Source organism: Chenopodium quinoa, unplaced genomic scaffold, assembly GCF_001683475.1.
Source record: "Chenopodium quinoa cultivar QQ74 unplaced genomic scaffold, ASM168347v1, whole genome shotgun sequence".
NCBI lineage: Eukaryota > Viridiplantae > Streptophyta > Magnoliopsida > Caryophyllales > Amaranthaceae > Chenopodium > Chenopodium quinoa.
Genome location: NW_018743252.1, coordinates 243,450 through 264,615, shown reverse-complemented (window position 1 = coordinate 264,615; position 21,166 = coordinate 243,450). Strand labels below are relative to the sequence as shown.

The following is a 21,166-nucleotide window of genomic DNA, read 5'->3' as shown; positions in this document are numbered from 1 at the left end:
AGTGCCCATTGAACCTTCACATACTCTCACCCTTTTTGGAGGGAAATTACTAAGAGAAAAATTACAGCTTAGTAAAAAAACAAACTTTTTCTAATTTAATTGTGTATTTCAAAGAGTTGAAAAAACGTAATTGTCAGTGTAATAATAAGCAGGGTACACAATACTTGGCTTTTTTTTTTTTTTTTTTTTTTTTTGTGAATTTATTTATGTTTTCGAAGAGCAATAAGGGCATTTCATATTACAATGCGGTGGGGTTACAGATGCGGTGGGCGTGGGGTGAAGCTTCAAATCTATAACCATTGTACACAAGCCCTCAGTCTTTGTCACTTGGTCAAGACCTCATTGGTTGTGTTAGTAGTAAACTAGTAGTATATCATAATAAGTCGTTACAGAGCAATATACAACATTCTTGCTCATGAGCCGACTTTAATGTCTCAGTTTCATGGGCTAAACTCAAATACCATATAAACCTACCTTCATACAACATAGATAATTATGTTATCATAAAGCAAGGTTTTGCTTTAGTAATGTTTGCTACTGGAACCCTTACTTGTATAGCTGACCCTTCCTCTGCTTTCATATCACTGATAGTAGTCATTTCCTTATACTCCCCTCTATTTAAGGGTTTCTTAGAGCGTGTACTCATTTGAGTGCACTTTCCTTCTGATTGTTTGGTCTGAGCTAAGTTGTGAGCTTTTAAGGTTGATGTGGTACTTATTACCCCATACCTTCCATCTGATTGTCTGTTCTGTGCCTGGTTGTGGGTTTTTAAAGTTGATGTCGTACTCGTTTGAGTGCACTTTCCTCCAGTTTGCCGTCTTTGAGGCAAGTTGTAATTTTTCAAAGCTGATGTATGGCTCATTCGAGTGCACTTTCCTTCCAATTGTCTGCTCTGAGACCTCTTTTGGTACTTACTTCCCAAGATTTGGTCATTATCTAAAATAAACAAACAGAAGAAGGGTTGTCAAATTTGTAGAGGCTATGCAATCATAAGAAACCAAGTTCTCAGGATATATTCTTAACTTCTCATAAATGCAATCTGATATGCAGCAGGCACAAACATAAAAACCACCTAAACTACTAGGTAAAGGAAAATTGAAAACCATGCAAGTAGTTCATGGTCAAAACATCTTAGCTAACAGGTCCAAAACATCAGAAATATAAGCAGCTATGAAAAGAGGCCAGGATCATGTTTGTTTAATCCATGAACTGATGCACTGAGGCACATAACTGAATCAACACAAGGAAGAGTTATTTAGCCCAAGTATTTCTGCAGCCCAAAGCCCCAAAATGCTAAAGAAAGTGTTTTTTAGTTTGTGTATAGGGTAACTACACAAAGAGAAACAAAGGGCTCTACAATTTGTATTTCCCTAAGATTAAAAAAATGAAGAAGAAGGAAAAATAAAAACAATAACTTAGGTGGCAGCCTGGCAGGAAGCTAGGCAGAATTGACTTGCTGGTGTAAGTACGAATATGTCTTCGCATACACTAAACGTATAAGCTGCATAATGGAATAAGTGTCATGAGGTCAATTGATTCACACTTGATTCATTTAGAGCAGCGGGTTATGTTAAAACCGGCAAAGTTCCTCAGCGAGAAAGGCTTTTCAGGTACAAGGACTGATCAAAGAGCATCCCAATCAGCTCGGTTAATTATTAAGGTAGTGGTTGAGTACAAGGACTGCAGGACTGGTCACAGTCACAGAGCAGTGAAGCAATAGGTTTCCAAGTATAACAAAAAGGAATATAAAATGACAATCAGATCCCAAGATAAGAGATACCAGATGTGGCACTATTACAAGTCTAGAACCAATATGGCACTCCAGTGAGCACCATCAATTGATTGAGGGTCACACATATATTACCCTTATCCCTTTAATGCCTTTTAACAGTTGGATGATCTGTTCATACAAACGCATATTTGTAACCTGAACTTTCTCTATGAAGAGAATCCCACATAGGCTCTGAACTCCAAGATTAAATTAAAGGGTTAAATTTTAGTCACTGATCCTCTTTTACCATACATGTACTCAACAGTCACTACCCCTCGATATATATTGATCCCTGCAGTTAAAAGTAATCATTTCTAAGAGTACTTAACCTCATGATCTTCCAAATAAAATAAAAAAAGAGTAAAATGAAACATCCTTAATGTTAATTCATTAAGAACAAATGGTATTTATCATTGTGAACACTGAACAGAACTTATTTTCTAAAGGTAAACAACTTCTTACATTAAGGGCAATATCTCCTTTAAGGCTTTAACTCATTTCTTAGTTCTTGTGTACAGTCCTAAAACAATATCAATTTCCAACCAAAATAAGTATAAATTCTCATGCAGTTCTCGTTTGATAGACAAAGTGATTCCTGTAGAAAGCTACAAGAGTTGACATCAAGGGAGATCTTCCTACCAGAAAAGGTAGGTAGAAAGTAATAACATCAACTTCACAGAAAACTTTCCTAATGTAGCCGGACAGAGACAAATAAATTCACACATAGATGAAACATCATCAGGTATAAAATTGCACACCAAAGCATCTCAAATATAAACTTATTACGACATTTGTTGTCAAATGACTGAAGTTTAATAAACTTACCAGGGCTAGAAATGACAGCACGTGGTCTTGGGATTGAACTAGCTCTGATATGAGGTTTAATGTCATCTTCTTCTGTGTCACTCTTCTTTGCAGCTGCCATTTTAAAATGAGAAATAATTAAAAGCTCCTAGCTTTGTTAATAAAAGCACTGAGCAGCTGCTATGCAGTAAACACGTAACCTTACGTTTTGGCAAAGAAGGGGGTGGAGTAATTGATCTTGGGATGTATGACCTTGGTACCTTAGCAACTGATACTGATGAGCAATGTTTAACTCCTTTTACTGTCAGCAATAATCAAATTACAATGGCCACATATATAAGTGAATTACAAGAAACCAGCATGCAGTGAGGAAGATAGAGGCCCAAATGTCACAAAGCACATGAAGTGTTACGATCATACACGGCATCAATCAAAATAGTATTTATAAAAACATTTGACCTTTACAATACAATCAAAGCACATACCAGCACTTTGCATGAACCAATGATGTGCACCATGGTAAAGATGAATGCATGCAAGATCTCTAAAGCATATATACCAAAAATATAATGAACCAAAGACTATACCTACAGTAAATAAGACATAAGGACACATAGATAGATTAAAACATAAAAAAGAACCAAAGACTATACATATACATAGATTTTTTTTTTTTTTTTTTTAAATAAAAAAGTTATATGCATTATATAATCTGGAGAGGCAACTCTTCAAGCATTACAAAATGTGGATTAGCTCGACAATAGATAGGCAAACAACAACTTCTCTCTCTAGCTAGAAGATGCCTCCACAACTTTTTATATGCATTTATAAGAAACCATACCCAGAAAAACTTAGGGAGGCCGGCCCCTGCCCGCCATAGACAAGATCAGCCCCTTCTTGTGGGGACTATAACTATCACACCAAAGAGAATAAGATTGAAACAGTAGGATCTGGCTCGCCTCAGATGAATATAGATAACCAAGAAATTAGGACAGCTACATCAAGACACTTGCTTATGAAAAAATGCTTAAAAGTAGCCACAATTCCACATTCTAGCAATAGGGTGTTAGGGGGTCAGAGTCCGAAAGGACATTGATGTATCGCATCTCATAGTTTTCACATTCCAGAAAATTCTAAATGTGGGCCGAACGAAAAACGTAATTTACATGGTATATGAAGCTGGAACAAGAAGTTGTGCGGACATGTAAGATTAAAAATGGACATCAAACGAGGCAAAGAATCTTCGATGACAAAGGTAGACAAAACAGAAAATTATGAGGATTTATCATACAGATACCCCAATTCCATGAATAAAGAGAAGCAACAAGTAATAAGGTACAGATGAAGCAAAATGTAGACATTAATCTGACCATCCGAAAGCAACAGTATTTCTAAATTGATGGAGCATGCCAGATGCCACTGTAGCTCAAACCAAGATATGAGAATATTTAAAACTTAGTTAATTAAGTTCTGTTGTGGAGGATGCAGTCAATATCAAGGATCAGGGATTACAAAAAATTAATTTAATGCTAGATAATTGTCCAAAGTTCAGGAAGACTATAGGGGATCATTTGTTCAAGAAAGAGAGCCAGTGGAGACAAGAAAATCGGGGCTGGCTCAGATCAAAAGGTCTAAAAGAGAGCATTAGCTTTGATCTCAAAGTTTGCAAGGATAAAGTAATCATCAAGCTTCTGTACATGGATGACAGTATCCACCCATGAGGTACTCATGGGATCTTTATGACTTTTATAAACCTTTTGTAACACTAAGTCTTTTATAATTCAATAAAACTATTGGAAGAAAGCACCGCAGAACAGCTAAGTTCCTTGCAGATGTATCTTAAGCCTGAAGATTTGAGCTCTTAAAGTAGTTTATATATGCAGTAATGGGCACTGACAGTTTCTTGTCCTAAAGATGTTATCGCCCATAAAGGAGATAATGCTCTTTGCTAGCATTTTTTCATTTTCATGCTTACAGCCATTTCAGGTGTGCATCTTCCAGAGGGTTGTGTTTTGTGTTGTTGACATGATATTGGAGTCCTACAAAAGTTATGTTGCTGAAATAGACAAAGGATGTAATTGGCAAGTGTATGAGTGTATTAGAAGTTCTCCCCTCCAGTGTTAAGGCTTTAAAGAGAAGAATCCATGATCAGAAATTCAGAATGCACAAAGGAAATTTTGTTAAGGCTTTAAAGAGAAGAATGCATCATTTGTCCATGATGTATCTCTGCTCAGTGTTCCTCTCATTGGTCTTGTATGTAGAGCTCAAACATCACAGTTCAGATCAAAATGCCTTGTTTGAATTCCAAAAAATTATTGAAAATGGATTCACTTTGTTGCATATAATAAGAGATGTTACAAGGCTTCAAGTTTGGTATGATAAAAATAATAGCCACCAAATCACAAAAGCACCATTCAATTGTGTTAAATTGATGCATAACAAGGCAAGCATCCAGATTTAGATGACCATAAATCTTCTTCGATTATATAGGAATCCTTCTGTTCTTATTAATTTCAACTACTTCCTTCACATATATGATCATTAATGGTAATTTGCTTCCTATGATCCTATTAGAGTGAATTTAGAATCTTTAAAATAATTTGACTTGCTTCATAAACATTGGAGAACTAACAGATGAAGGGTTTATGATCATTATATATAGATCAGATGATTACAGTTTTAGTTTGAGAAAATAATCCTTAAATAAACACTGTTCTTGTTACCCACAGATCAGGATCAAATCTTGTTGCCTTCATTTCTTACACAGCTAGAATTGTGAGAACTAAGGAGGATTAAAATAGACTTGTTGAAGGATTAACACGGACTTGTTGAACCTTACAGCAATGTAGCAAAATTCAGTAAAACAAGGATTAACGCAGACTTGTTGAACCTTACAGTATATTTAGAGCACGTTTAACACATTGTATCTGCGCAAGGCAGAAACAAGTGATCCTTCCTTCTTCCTACTTCATGTTTTATTTTTTTTCCATCTCATTTATGTCACATTTCAAGGCACCAAGCAAAAGTGTGCATTTTCAGGAATTCCTTCATTCTCTCGTCCACTTTATAACCAGTCATGTCATTCAAATTGGCAGACACTATATCGTTCTTATAAAGCCACACCATTTTTTTTTTTTTTTTTTTTTTTTGAAACATAAAGCAACACCATTAACTATTGTAAATTTGTACCTTTGACTCTTTTTGTTCCCCATCTCTCACACAAATAATAACAACGTATATATGAAGTATTTTAGATGGTAATAATATCATTACACAAAAATGGAAAGAAGTAAAATAAGATACTCCATATTTCATTTGATAACAATATTTGGAAAAACATACAACAGTCCATAAAGAGAGGACATTTGGCTGATTATCTGCCTTATTTATTTCACAGATGTAGGCATAAGGGTAACTAATACAAAAGCCAACAATTTGTATAAGAATGCGGCTAATACATAAATTACAGAAAGCACATGAAATCAATCTATGATTTTGGTTTTGAAACGAATATATGACTTAACTAAATGACAATAGAATCACTACCAAAAAATGGAAAAAAGAAATTTAATAGTAAAATTTACCAACATGTACAAGTCATTCATATATGGAAACCAATTACCAAAGGGTCCAACTAAAAACAGCTTGTACAGACAAAATTACTTGATTAACTGCATACAAAGGCAGCCAATATATACAATATTATAATTATGATTGATAAATAGTGACACACAAATCTGGAACACCAAAATGCAAGACAATCCACTCTATTTTGCTACATTACTCTTTTCACTCTGTACAATAGATACTATCACCAAATAAATTGTTAGTATAGTTCATCAAGGATTTAAAGCAAATCTTAATATTTCAAAATGGATGTATTACTAAAGTAATATTCATAAAAGCTCAAAAAACCCTATTAAAAAATTCTAGTAGGCAAACACTTATAAATCATTGAGAAACTACAGATGCCAGTTTAACAGCCAAAGTATTCCTAATTTTCGGATGCCAACTAACTTAGTTGGTTCGTTTAAACTTTTTAAGGTCTTGTAGGTGGTACCCAAAAAACTTGAGATCCCGCCATTTGTTACTCCCATCACACTCATTTAGAAGAGAAAAAACACAAGTTTAACAAGGTAATTCAGTGATCATGAGCAATACCAGGAGGAGTAGAATCTCGAATGGAGAGAGAATTAAAACCCTGCAGTGGACTTCTGGGGCTATTAAATTCATCATCCTGCTCTACAACCCTAACTTTCACCTTTGGATACACTTCCAAAAATAAATTTATAAAAAAAAAAGAAAAAAAAAAACAAAAACCAAATTAGTATAACTGTCATGTACCCAATTCAAAATTTCAGCTTCTTTTAAATTAAATCACCATTAGAACAAAAACACATCAAAAAGTTAAACTTTTTCCCCATTAAATTAACAAAAGATGCCAGAAAACCGCCATTAAAGTGGAATGATCATGTAAACTTATGAAACAAAACAAAAAATTTAAAATAATAAAGTAAACTTACTTATGTGAGGAATTGTTAAGCAGGTTGTTGTTTCAGCATGTGAAAGAATATATTGAAGGAAGTGTATTTAGTTTTTGTTAGAGTTTCTAAGAAGGTTGACTAAAGAAAATAAACACGACAATTGTATGAACAAAATGAATGTTTGAGGGAATGAAAGAATTAATAAAGGTCTTTGATTGCGTAACTGAAAATTGTTTTCATGACATATGTTAGGTGAATATAATAAAGTGACTCTTGTGCAAATGGAAAGGAACAAGGGAGGGTCAGCTTTTGAAATTGGTGGGTGATATTGAGGTGTCAAAACCAAATCCACCTGACATCAAAAAATAATTCATTTTGAATTTTAATCGATCTGATTTAATCTGAAAAAATTCGAGATATAATTTCAATCTATAATTGACTTGAACTCAACCCGAATTCAAATTTGAATCGATCATAACTTAATCTGACACCGATTTAACTAGACTTAAACTCAACTCGTAACCGATTTAACTCGACTTAAACTCAACTCGCAACCGATTTAACTCGACTTAAACTCAAACTGAACCAAGTTAACCTGACTTAAACTCAACCCGAAATTGGCCCAACAAATACTTAATTCAATCTGATTTGTTTTGACCTAACTGATATTAATCCGACCTGATTTAACCCGATCTGATTTCAACCTGACATGATTTCATACCAGACATAATTTTAAACCCAACCTGTTTAGGGTAAAAATTACCCCATCACAAGGTTCAATCCTATAGTGACACGTGGCCTAATAAAAGGGCAACACGTGTCCCAATAGGAAGACGACACGTGGCAAAATAAAGGAGCACCTGAAAGAAAGAAGGTCTCCTTACATCAGGAGGCCCAAATTCTGATAAAGGCGTCATGACGGCGCCCCCAAAGGACACGTGTCCTACTCTGATTGCGCCGCCAATCAAATCACTCCTTTTTAGGGCACTAACCCTAGAGTGCACACATTCCAACCCCTATAAATACCCCAATCATTTATGATGGGAGGGGTGGATTGAGACATATCATTTATTGCATAAGCAAATTGCTCTAACTTCTCTCTACTTTCTCTCTCTAAAATACTTTCGTTTTCCGATCACTAACTTGATCGTCGAAGGCAAATATTCCGTAAATGGAATATTCGTTGTTTTGCAGGTGTCCGCAGCTGTCCGGCTATACTCAAGACCTGTATCTCGAGGGATTCCAAAAAACCCCGAAACATTTGGCGCCGTCTATGGGGATACACGTCTAAGATGGCTAAAGATGGTCAGACATCCGGTCCTGGTCAAGACGGACATGTAGAGAATATTTAGGTTACTATCAACAACAACGATTCTCTGACCGCCTCGTTTCATGAGGCCGAGGATCCTCCTATGACGGCCGGCTCCCTACAGGCTGCTTTGGCCAAGTTCCAAAAGGAGTTTGAGGGCAGGATACTCTCTTGAGGAGGAGCCGCCTAGGAAAGAAGGAGTGGATACCAAAAAGAAGCCCTACGCAAAGGCGACCAATACTAAAGATGCGGGAGTTACTCCGTTCAAGAGGCAACCGAGGTCCCCTAGGGTGCCTTGGACGAACTAGTCGAGGCTGCTTGAGAAATCGAAGTCGGCTGGGGGGGCAAGTGAGGCCGCCTCTGAGGCAGCCAAACGAGCCGTCCCAGCGCTTCAAGGATAATAGAGACTACCTTCGGCACAAGCGGCAGGAGAGAGCACATTCCTTCTACTCAGACACTGCTTCCACTCCCACCATGCCGGATGAAATGTCAAATCATACCCTCACCAAGCATATCGACTTGGCCAGGACCAGTAGAAGTCAAGCTCACTGTACTCTAACTCCAGTTCCTTTATCTCAACCAGCTCAGTTTCAAATGCCCCATAACTATGGTGCAATCCAGACGCCTATTGTCCCTATGTACGGGCAGTACGGGCAATATGGCAAGCCGTATGACTAGGCAGCTTACTTGGTCAGACCGGCAGCACAACCGCAGTCTATTGATTAGCAAATGCGCTTGATGACTCATAGTGACAAGCCGCCTTCGTTATCTCAAGAAATTCTCAACTCTCCCCATCCAGCTAAAGTGAAGAGTATACTTGTGGGTGCTTATGACAGTATGGGCAACCCAGAAGAACATATTTCCTCATATAGAAATTTGATGTTCTTGCAAAGTGTGGATGATGCCACTTGATGCAAATGCTTCCCGTCCACCCTCAAGGGTGTGGCTCAAGACTGGTTTAACAGTCTACCGCCCGAATGCATCAATTGCTTCACAACTCTCAACTTGTTGTTCGTTGGAAACTTCTCCTACAATATACCACCCCGGAAGACTAGTCTTAACTTGGCGATCATCGTCCAAGGGAAGAAAGAGGGGTTGTGTTCGTACGTTTAAAGGTTTAACATGGAGAAAGCACAAATTCAGAACCGGCCAGATGAAATGGCCTACTTGGAGTTTCTTCGAGGATTAAGGCATAATGGTTTCAAGTTTGATTTGATCAGATAAAAGATTCAGACATACGCAAGTGTTCTACGGGAGGCCGAATCATATATAGAGGCAGCTGGTTTCCGTTCGCTTACCAAAGCAGAGGAGTCGGCCAAGGGCGCCGAGAAGAAACCCTCTTCTCAGCAAGACTCGGCCGGCAAAAATAAGGAAGGAGGTAACAAAAGAAAATAAGTCTAGGTGGCTAATTGCCGATAGACCAAGTCCAAGAAAGCCAAGACGTACAAACCACAGTATGAATATAACAAAGATTGTTACTCGATTTTGATGGAAATCAAGGATAAGTTTGAATTTGAGAAACCCCAGCCTTTGAGGGGGTCGACCCAGTATCAGAACAAGAACAAGTACTATCACTACCACAAAGATGTGGGGCACGATACGAACGAGTGTAATAGCCTGAAAAGATTGTTGGACAAGCTGGCCGAGAAGGGCATGCTCAACTCGTATGTCTTGAGGTCGAAATTCACTTACTCTCGGACGGACAATAAGTTTGAGAAGAAGAAGGAAAAGAAAAAGATGATGAAGATGGGAATTTCGTGGTCGTCATTTAAGGTGGTTTTGTTGCAGACGGCCCAACCATGAAGGGAATCAAGCAAGATATTTGGCAATCCGGAAAGGTCATGTACACGGAGAATGTAAAAGTGGAGCCATTCCCATAGGTGACTGCCTGCGAGGCAGACATAGGCAAAATTAGAATTCCCCATGATGATCCAATGGTGTTCATATTGAAGGTGGCCAATTTGAAGGTAGGACGAGTGCTAATAGACATAGGCAAATCGTCCGACATAATCAGCTTAGCCTGTTTGAAAGACTTGAAGTTCCCAGAAGATGCACCAAAGGATATCTCCTACCCGTTAGTTGGGTTTGGCGGGGGCATTATCCACCCAGTAGGCCGGATAGACTTGCCAGTCCGGTTCGGGCCAAAGAGAGAAGGAAGAGACATGGTGTAATCCCCCATATTTTTCTTAGTAAATAATAATTATATATTTTTATGTATACGAATATTTTATAATAATTTTATACTTATATAAATATTTTGGAAGGATTTGACAAAATAAAAACTATAACTTATATTTCAATAGCATTTTTACTCACTTTGGGCCATGACTACCATCCTAACTCTACAAATAAAAAAAAAAGCCCATATTCCCATTTTTAATTAAGTAAACTCTCCTCTCAAAACCCTCCTATAAACTTCTACTGCTTCCCCTTGCTTCCCCCTTCATTCACGACTCACACACAAAAAAAAAAAAAAAAAAAAAAAAAAAAAAAAATCGTTGCTGCCCTACACCGCCACTGCTGCCGACCACCACCTCCACCAGCGACCGTTTGCTGCTGCCACGGCCGCCTGCCCTCAGCCGAAACCTGCAGCCACCACCGCCTAGCCGGTTTCCTTCCCCTTCTCTTTTATCTTTCTCTCTTTCTTGTTTAATCTTCTTTAAAGTTTCAATCTTTACATGAATTTTTCAATGTTTAATAATTATTATAGTTTGATTATGTTTATGACTATGAAAGATTGCAAAATTTATGAGTATACTTCATTTGATTTATGAAATAAAATTTAAGATTTGGTTTATGCGAAAATTGAAGGTTTAAATGTTAATTTTTCATGATTTTTAGGGTTTAATAACGTGTTGCTATAGTTACTCAATTTAAGCATGATTTTGTTGTGATTTTGCTATGAATATGATGATGTGTAATTCAACAGCAAGTTCTAAATTTTTCGGAATTAATTTCTGAATTTCGTTCGTAATTTCCCTTAATCACGTTTTAATCACGTCTTGACTCTGACTCGTCTGATTTTTTGCAAAAAAATAGTGTTTTTCGTGTGTAAACGACGCTCTAATCAAAACTCACTACCTTTCGTTGTGAGCACCACCTTCTCGTGGCCAAATTCAGCCCCTTTTGGGCAGTTTTAGATTTTTAACGAAGGATTGATGTTATAAATAAATTTTCAGATTATAATCCTACTTTAAAGTTGCTGAAATTTTATGCTATAAGCTATATTTTCATGATTTTAACATATAAACTTGTAATTGAACTTTGAATTATTAACTTTGACTATTGTGAGCAATTTAAAGGCATTAATTCAATAGTTTAAGGGGTTTTAAAGTAGTTTGGTATTGCTGTAAATTATATTGCTTGGGTATTAATTGAGCTATTGTTGTTTTGTTTAGGAGAGGACTTCGTAGAAGGTGACTTCTAGTCTTAAGGTGGCCAACCAATTCGTGTACTCAAGGTACGTATAAGAATACGAGGAACCTTGATTTTAGGAGCATGTTTAGGGACTTGGAAAAACCTAGAATCATGCTAGGGAACTTGTGGATTGGTTGGAATTGTTTGGTAATGAGTTGATTGATGATAAATGTGATGATTGGTTTAATTTATGTATGAGAAAATTTGCATTGATTTTCCTTATGAGCATTATTTATGCAATAATTTGCAAAGTGAGCTTAGAGGCAAAGATACAAGGATATATGGAAGGAATTATTTTGGTTACTTGTTCATTTATATTGAAATGGAATGAGTAAATGAAGAATTAAAGTCTTATAAGACGAGGTTGAGAATTTGAGGTGCCTTATGCACTTAAGGTGTTTATACATCGAGGTAGTTAAAGGATGCAATAATAAATATTGTTTGTCACTAATAAATTAAGAATTGAATTGGAAACTTGAATGGTTTGAATGATTGATGTATGATTGGTTGTGTTGTGTTGCATTTGAGTCATCACCAAGTTTAAACCGGTAAAGCACGTAAAGTGCAAGAAGGATGAGCAATAAAACTCTGGATTTGTGCACATCTAGAGTAATGACAAACAGGGGTTGGGGTTCACGGGGTATTAGCCGTGTACTTTTCAGAGGTCGTCTGATCTACGAGTCTCTTGTTTTAAATTATTTTAAAATTATAATGAGTTAGATGAGATCTCATACTAGCTATGGCCACAGAGTCGCGCCCGTCTGCCATTGGATGTTTATTAATGTCTTCCGAAAGGAGGCATAGGGTTTTTCTTTTATTAATGTTCTGAAATGGGGCATAGGGGGACAACCCGGTCAATTGCTTAATCCAATTAAATTAATGAAATTATCAATGCTATTTAGTGAAAACTTAGTAATGATCGACAATTGAGTTATGTGTCCGAGTCAATGATTATATTGTGTGTGTATAGAATGCTTGATAGTATCATGCTAAGGCTCTTTACTATATTTCGTAGCTTATATGTACTCAGTGTTGCTGATTGCGTGCTTTTGTGTGTTTTCTCTTGGTCATGGCCTTCGCCCTTCAATGAGCCTGTAATGATCCAATTCTTACACTTGTAATATTGGGGAGCAGACTAATCACAGGTTTTTGCATAAACTGAACTTGCATCAGGGTGATGGGATTTGAGTGGAGCGTTGGTTAATCACTTAGCTTATTTCATTTCATAAATTGATGTTATTTTGACTCTAACTCTACCAGTTTCCTATTTTACAGGGTTTTGAATAAGGGCCGTTATGGTTCCAACTTGTAAGTCTAAATTTGGTTTTGATTATTAGTTTTGAAACTTATATTTTCTTTTAAAACTAAATTAGTTTTCCGCTGCTGATATCTGAAACTAGCCGTAACGTTTGAACACGTGGCGGTAGCACGCCAGTAATTCTCTTACAGGTTATTAAAAGTATTTACAGGTGATTACAGGTTACTACAGGTTATTACAGGTTAATACAGGTTTTAAAGAGAGAATTATTGGGGTGTTACACATGGTCGTCCTCTTCTTAGTTGTTAAAGAGCTTACAGGTTACAATGTCATCATCGTTCGTCCGACCTTGAACTCAGTAAAGGTGTAATTGTCCCAACTTAATGCTGATTAAGTTCGAGCGGTCGGACGTGCAGATAGGCTCCATTCAAGGAGACCAAGCGATGGCAAAGGATTGTAATCAGCTGGCTGTGAAGCCAACTTCACTCGAACACAAACGGGCATTCGAGCAAAACTCTGAAGAAGGGTCACTCCAAGCATACCAGGTCGGCGAAAACTGCAAGTCAATCAAGAAAGAGCAAGCATAGCAGTTAATGACTGTTGGCCAGCCAGAAGAGTTAAGGCCGTAACCGGCCGGCGATCATACGGACATAGTGCTAGACCTAGACCAACCTGATCGGATTGTCAAGGTAGGCACTAAGGGATCTCCAAAAGCGAGAAAACCTTAGTTCGTAAACTCTAAGTTATTTTGGTCTAACCCCGTGTAAGCTACGGGGTAGGGGCCGGTTCCAGTTCGGTAAGTGAGGGTGTGAGCCGTCGGAGGTTTCGCACTTGCGGAGCTTGAAGCTTTCCAAGAACGAGCTCGTTGAGTGAGCGAAGCACGCGTCTAGGGTGAGTTTCTTTCTCTCTCTTCTTTTTATGTGTTTGTGTTTTGCTTATTTGCATGCTTTTGTTTATGTTGTAATTATTATGCATGCGATCTGGTTTTCGGGTTTTATTTCCGCGCGGTGTCGAACACCGCAAAACCCAACATAATAATTACAACTAAAACATACAATATTGAAAGCATAAACACATAAAGGAGGAGAGAGAAAGTAAAGATAAGACTTGCTCACCCTTGACGCATGCTTCTCACGATCCCCGAGCACGAACACGGAAAAACTCTAGACCCGCAAGTGCAAGCCCTCCTCCGTCTCACACCCTCGCGCGCCGAACGGGTCCCTACTAGCTTAGACGAGGCTAGACCAAAATAAACTAAAGTATTACGAATTTAAACGCTTTCTCACGCTTTTGGGAGATACCTTATTGAGTTCAACTCAAGTGTAAATTTCCCAACTCCTAGAGTTGGTATTTATAGACTAGGCACCCTCAAAAACTTCAATCATCTTTCCATGTGGGAGAGTTAATAAAGTTTGAAAACAAGTAATTAATTTAATTCTAAATTAAATTAAATAGCGAGACAAATAATCAAACAACACTTGGCACACACATGGGAGGGGTTAGGTGAGGATCACAAGGGAGGACCACATGCCCCCCTTGCTCCCCAAGCAAAAGCTCTCCCTCACTAAGCATGCGCCACGTGGCCGCCCTTTGCCTTGGGCAACAAGAGTGCCTAGTAGGTTGCCCTTGTGCTCTCGGCTGGGCCAACAAGCAAAGCAAGCCCGCATGCTTGCTGCTGGGCGTTGCTTGCTTGCGTGCTGGCCTTGCGGTTAGCAGCTAGCGAGGCCTAGCTAGCTAGCGCTGCTAGCCTTGCTAGCATTGCTGGAACGCACACTAGCTCGGCCAGCACACATAGCCCCGCATGCCTCGCCCAGCTTGATGCTCGGCTTATGCGAGGGCTTGTGCTGCGATAGCACGCACAACCTCGCATGCCCCGGCCAGCACCATGCTGAGCCTATGCGAGGTCTTGGGTTGCGGTTCAGCCTTGCCTCCACTAGAGTGGTGTGGCAAGGCCTCGTGCTAGGCTTGCAAGCCTAGTACGTCGTGTCGTTTGATTATTTTACGTCTCGTCGATTCTTAGAATCATCTCGACGCTTGACGCTCGGCTTCGACGCTCTAAGCTCGGAATCTGACGTCTTGGTTCGTAAAATCCTTATTGACTTATTTAATCCTTCGGATTAATTTGACGTCGTAGTTTGGTTACACGATTGGGTGTGACCCAATGGTTCAGTCAAGAGCAAGCTGTAATATAAATTATACATTAATATTACTGATCAGAAGCGGCCTCTAGCTAGGCATTCCGATCACTTGACCTCACTGAATAATTAGCTTTCCTAATTAATTCCGAACCCTTTATCGGAATAATACACTTGTTCGAAGGACACCATTCCTTTCAAAAAGTAGTATGAGTTTGTAATAAGAAATGAAATTGGGGTGGTATAAAGCTAGATTTTGATTCTTAATATCTTATTGTTGTTCAGAAATAAATTTTTGCCTTTTAATTGATATCTAGAGGTGTGGTATAAGCCATATTCGACCACCTCCCTCATTTTTTTAAACATGTATTTGGTATGAGTTTCACTCCTTCCAATCCCATATCTTATACTAAAACCTACGAACCAAACACTCCCTTAGATATTTTTTGTACTTTTAAAACAACGTAAAACCTTTAATGCCATTAGCGGTTCTACTTAGGTAAACCACTAACAGCATTAGCATTAATTTTTATTATATTTTCTTAAAAACGGACCTAGTACCTGATTCTACGTGAACAGTACTTTGTGAGAAATCGTTCCACCATGGTAGTGAGCGCACCTCCAGTCCTCTACCAGAATATTACCGTAGTGACTCTACCACAACAGTACAACACACGCCCATAATCACTCCTTTTTTTCTTTTTTTCCTACGCGTTAAACCCCAGCCCATCATCATCTTCATCATCATCATTCATCTCATCCTTAAAAAATAAACCCTATCTCCTCCATCCTTCCTTTCTCTCTCTCTTCAATTTTAATAAATAAAAAATCAAATAAAAAAAATCTGTTTGCTTATCCCAGTTTTATTCCCCATTTTTTCTCCCCGCAAATCTTTCAAACCAAATTAAAAAAATTTAAATTTAAATTTAATTTAATTTTAAAATAAAAATCACCTTCTCTTTCTCTCCTCTTCTTCGTCTCTTAACTCCCTTACTCCGCCCTTCTCTTTGCTCTCTCTGATTTTTTTTTTTCCAGATCTAGGGTTTCGTTCTGAAACCCTAGATTTTTTTTTTCCCCCTTTTTCTTCTTGCTTATCAATGGCGACTCCTTACATGACTGCTGCTCAGGTATTTTAATTTCATTTTTTTTTAATCCTAATTTCAACTTTATTTTTTTGATTTTTTTTATTATTATTTTTTTTTTCAGGTGGGCAGCTACTTTGTAACGCAGTATTACTCAATGCTTCAGCAGAGGCCGGAGTTTGTGCACCAGCTTTACTCTGACGCAAGTACGATGCTTCGTATTGATGGTCATACTCGCGAGACTGCTACTGCAATGCTGGTCATTTTCACTTTTATCTCTCCTCTTTTTGTATTGCTTGCTTTGTTTTAGTGGCTGCTTACTTAGTTTTGTGCAAGATTTGATTGTGAAAATTGTGGGGTTTTATTGAAATGAATTGTTTTGTGATTAGTGAAATTTGGATTCTTTTGTGAAATGGGTAATTTCGCCTTTGCTCGCTGACTAATAACGGAGGGTAATGAGTTTTTTGGGCGAAAGAGCGAGGTGTGCGGATAAAGTTGGAAATAGGGTGGTGGATAAAGGATTAGTTGATTGTGCTTGCCTTAAGTGATGTTAAGGTGGTGGCGGAAATTGATTATATATGGTTCTATGTTCTAAATGACGGCAAAGTGTGTTTTGCATATTGGAATTTGATGGGAATATTTGTGTAGTTTATGCGGGTGGAAATGAATGATTGGGAAAGCTGTAAATTCATGTAGTCATAATGAGGTTGAGCCTTTGGAATTTGCCTTTATTTATTTATTTATTTATTTTGGTCCATGAATGAGTCTTTAATTATTCTGCACTTCAATTACCAGCAGCTTAAATGTTGGTGCTTCATGTGCCTGGATACTGATGTGTGGTACTGGTCCGGATTGTCAGTTTAGTTGTATATCTCTTAATTAATAAAGCGTTTTCCCGTTTTGGGACCAAGGACAAGGTTGTAGTTTGGAGTAGAATAAATCAAAAGTTGACAATTTAATACCGGACGGAGTGTCAACTTAGGTGTCACTGGCCACAAGCTACTTATAGTTTGATGTTTACTATGAATATATAAATTGTTGAATAGAATATATAGTACCAATCTTTGACCTGAATTGAGGATGCCAAATTAAAGTGATAAGTACTCTATGGAGATGAAGCTATCCCATATTCTGTCCAGCTTTGTTTGAAGTGGCAGACATGTAGCCTCAACCTACAAGCCTGTTTTCAGTCATTGTACCATCTTGTTTGAGCTCTTCTCTTCATTGGTATTATATTCTTTGAACTGTGGACTTAGAGGAGTGTATTGATTAAGGTCCACTAGTTTTGCTTCTTCTTTTACATCCTCTCCCTAGTTCTGAAAATTCTAAGTTTACCTAGTCACTTCCTGTCAGTAGTAGATGGTTTATAATATATATAAGCCATCTTATGGGGAACTTTTGGTTGTATGCTTTCTTTTGTTTATTTTCCGTGAATGCTGTTCTTCCCACTCTTTCTTCATGCAACTGACGCACTTAACATATATACCCTGGCAGCAAATCCATGCACTTGTTATGTCAATGCGTTTTACATCAATTGAGATCAAGACGGCTCATTCCCTTGAATCATGGAATGGAGGAGTAATTGTGATGGTCACAGGGTCTGTACAGATAAGGGATTTCAGCGGGAAAAAGAAATTTGCTCAGACATTTTTTTTGGCTCCTCAGGAGAAAGGATTTTTTGTTCTCAATGATGTTTTTCACTTTATTGAAGAAGATCAAGTTCATCCTTATCCTGCATCACTGATGGGGCAAGCCAATCTTAATGTGAAGTTGAATGCTTCTTCACCCATACCTGAGGCAGGTATGTAACTTTAGCTATGATTGTGGAGTCCCAACTTTTTCTTAATAGACTAGGTCAGTTGGATGTGGTTAAGGTTTAGAGTAGAGTATTCCCTTTAATTGGAACAAAAATGTTGTGCCAAATTCTCAAGGCAAAGCAATGCTTTGTCATTGTTATATTGATGATCGAATTTACCTGTTATAGATACACTTGCTTGGACCTTATTACTGAAGGTTGAATTTGTTGCTTTGAATGCTTTCTGAAGTTTAGTCATGAAATTGTTATTGCATAGTTTGAGCTATTGTTGTACCTTAATATACGACCTTGGTGATGTAAGATGATTGGCTTTTTTATAGTGTCAAACTACATGATTAGTGGAGGAATGCAGGCCAGGGACTACATGCCTCCTGGGGATATCAAAGAAAATGGCGCAGTTGATAATTATTCAATGCCTGAGCAGAGGCTTCAGCAAGCCCCTGAAGTCGAAAATATACTCGATGTCAATTCTAGGGAGCAGGCGAATGGTTTCCTTGAGAGCCCAATAAACCCCATACAGGAAATTCCACCATCACAGATAGAGGAATCTGCTGAGGAGCCTCAAAAGCATACCTATGCTTCTGTGGTATGTGTCTGCTTGGCTTTAGTTGCCTTTGAATTAATCTCTATTAATGTTAAGTTGTCATTTGTATTTTTGTATATCATAGCTTAGGTTTTATTTCATACTAAACTGATTGAAAATTCTATGTGCTTTACTGAAGTTACGCGCTGCCAAAGTACAGTCAACGCTATCTGTGGCACCTCCATCTTCTTCTAACAAGGCTGTGACACCTGCTTCAGAGTGGCAGCAAGCCCCACAGCAAGCCCAGCAAGCTGCTGCCCAACAACCCCAGCAGCTGACGAATTCAATGCAAGTTGCAAGTGAGAATTTCACAACAGACATGAGTGAGGAGGTTTCGGGTACAGATGATAGAGGTCTGCCAAGTTCCTTGTCTTTTTTTTTTTTTTTTTTTTTTTTTTTTTTTTTTTTTTTTTTTGTCTCAACCCTTTGAATCAGAATTTTTTCAAACAGTTTGAAGTGATAACTTATCATCTGGGCTGATCTTAAACTTCTAAGATTCACAGTCTCTCCTCGCATGCATCATATCTCTTTAGATCAATTACCTGCTTGATTATCCAGAATTCCTGCTTCTGCACCATCTAGTATGATTTATTATTATAATAATTTCGTTTGCTGTTATTGTAGGTGAAATAAAGTCGGTCTACGTGAGAAACTTGTTACCGAATGTATCTGCCTCGGAGTTAGAGGAAGAGTTTAAGAAATTTGGCCAACTTACTGGTGAAGGTGTAGCCATCAGGAGACTGAAGGTTTAAATGTGCATTATTTAATTTTTTATTTGAAGTTTTGGAATAATTTCTACCATCAGTTTTCAAAATATTGGGGTGCTTATATGTTTGTCTGATGTGAACTATATTCAGGACACTGATGTTTGTTATGCATTCGTCGAATTTGAAGATATTGAATCTGTCCAAAGTGCAATCAAGGTTTGTATCTTAGTATTGTTTGTGGTGCTATCATGCTCCTAATACATTTTTATCTCATCTTGGATGTTCTATATGCTTCCGCTGGCTGTGGTTGTGGTGACTGGCTGGAATTTAAATTAACTGCAAGCTTCAATTTATTTAATTTATTTTGTTATGGTCACTGTGCTTATGTTTTGTTTTACCATTATTTGAAGGCTGGCTCAGTTCAGGTTGCCGGACGACAAGTATACATAGAAGAGAGGAGAGCAAACAGCAGCTTTGCCCGTGGAAGTATGTATACCTGCTCTGTATCTGTTTAAATGTCTTTATAATCTCTATTTCTGTTTCTCAATTAATTTGATCTAGTTGCTGATGTGTTAAGAAATATCAATATAAGCTCTCCTGAGTTTTCATCTCTGTTTATTTCGCCTGGACAAATGTCTAGTTGTCTTGCCTCTTTCAGTTTCCGTTGCCCCCTCCTGGCTCTTGCACTAATAATTTCTAGTATGTATGACAAAAATGGAAGAGAACAGACATCCTTTTGTCACTGGTCAATAGGAAAGAAATAGTCCTCTTTGTACAGCTGAAGATTTTACTTGAAATCTTCTGGTTATTGTTGCATCATAATTAGTGATATAAACGACATTGAACCCCTGGTAATATATAACACTCATTAAGACTTAAGCTAGCTGACATTAACTATTGCATTACAAATCTAAATGTGCTGAAGCTGCTGTGTGCCTTGTTTAACTTTGCATGGAATGATCTGAGCAGGGAGAGGGAGAGGCAGAGCTACATATCAGCCTGATTCTTCGAGGGGACGGTTTGGAGGTCGTAGTTATAGCAGGGGTGGTGGTCAAGTTGGAGGAGAACGTGAGTTCAACAGGCCACGAGGGAACGGCTATTACAGGCAAACTAGCCGACAAGATAAAGGGTATTCCACGAACCAAGCTTCAAGAAACGGACATACCATATCAGAGTGAACATTGTAGGTTGATGATGAAGAAATAGAGAAATTTTAGCATTACTTTCAGTTTAGTTTTCGAAAGTCAAACATAAATTATACTTAATATTTTTGCAGTTCTTTTGGCATTTGAAGAAATGCATTCTTTGGGGAGTAGCTTTCAATATCAAGCCTCTTTTATTGTTCATTTTTATAATTAATTAATTAAAGAAAAATGTTTGTCTTCAGTCGAAGCTTTCATTGGCATAAAACTTTTGTTAATTTGTTTTAATTACTTTGCCCTATTTGACTTTACACAACCTTAAAGACATATTTTACACGTAAATATCTCTAACTTTATTTATTCAAATTTTTTAAAAATGTGATCCTGGAAAGGAGTAATTGGATGAAGTTTGACTTAAAGAGAATTTAGACCTTTTCCATTTGGTAGAAAAATTGATTTTGAGAAATTGTAGGTTGTGAGAGATTGCCGATCGTGGTGGTGGAGGTGGTGGTGCCTGACGTGTGTGCAATTGCTTCTACTTCTCTTCCTTGGTGCCATGGGAAAGAATTTCAAGCTTTTTCTCACTAGAAATTGAAACCCTTAGGTTGGAAGTATGTATTTTGAGAAAGAAAAATATGGGAGAGAAGTAGAGAATGGA

At 37.7% G+C, this 21,166-nt stretch overlaps 2 protein-coding genes across 2 annotated transcripts; one reads left to right on the top strand and one right to left on the bottom strand.

The window, feature by feature from the left end:
* Window positions 1-272: 272 nt before the first annotated feature.
* LOC110734972 lies at window positions 273-7,293 on the bottom strand. The gene is made up of 5 exons (XM_021915095.1): window positions 7,099-7,293; window positions 6,737-6,847; window positions 2,781-2,876; window positions 2,597-2,689; window positions 273-936 (listed from the first exon to the last, which is right to left on the bottom strand). Coding segments are annotated over exons 1-5 (744 nt in total). The 5' UTR covers window positions 7,100-7,293; the 3' UTR covers window positions 273-493.
* An 8,636-nt stretch (window positions 7,294-15,929) lies between these two features.
* On the top strand, window positions 15,930-20,752 carry LOC110734971 (putative G3BP-like protein). Its single transcript, XM_021915094.1, has 9 exons — window positions 15,930-16,305; window positions 16,385-16,519; window positions 17,755-18,061; window positions 18,397-18,662; window positions 18,799-19,012; window positions 19,284-19,405; window positions 19,517-19,582; window positions 19,777-19,852; window positions 20,336-20,752. The coding sequence occupies exons 1-9, from the start codon at window positions 16,276-16,278 to the stop codon at window positions 20,542-20,544; spliced, it is 1,425 nt and encodes a 474-aa protein (XP_021770786.1). The 5' UTR covers window positions 15,930-16,275; the 3' UTR covers window positions 20,545-20,752.
* Window positions 20,753-21,166: the final 414 nt, after the last annotated feature.

What these genes read in the sequence shown, in the direction of transcription:
- LOC110734972 (XM_021915095.1), bottom strand. An exon ending in TCGAGATTCTACTCCTCCTG is followed by an intron (nt 2,877 to 6,736) that starts GTATTGCTCATG and finishes TATTGCTGACAG; the next exon opens with TAAAAGGAGTTAAACATTGC. An exon ending in TGCTGTCATTTCTAGCCCTG is followed by an intron (nt 937 to 2,596) that starts GTAAGTTTATTA and finishes TGTTTATTTTAG; the next exon opens with ATAATGACCAAATCTTGGGA.
- LOC110734971 (XM_021915094.1), top strand. Translation starts at nt 16,276, where the DNA reads ATGGCGACTCCTTACATGACTGCTGCTCAG. An exon ending in CTTACATGACTGCTGCTCAG is followed by an intron (nt 16,306 to 16,384) that starts GTATTTTAATTT and finishes TTTTTTTTTCAG; the next exon opens with GTGGGCAGCTACTTTGTAAC. An exon ending in TTCGGGTACAGATGATAGAG is followed by an intron (nt 19,013 to 19,283) that starts GTCTGCCAAGTT and finishes CTGTTATTGTAG; the next exon opens with GTGAAATAAAGTCGGTCTAC.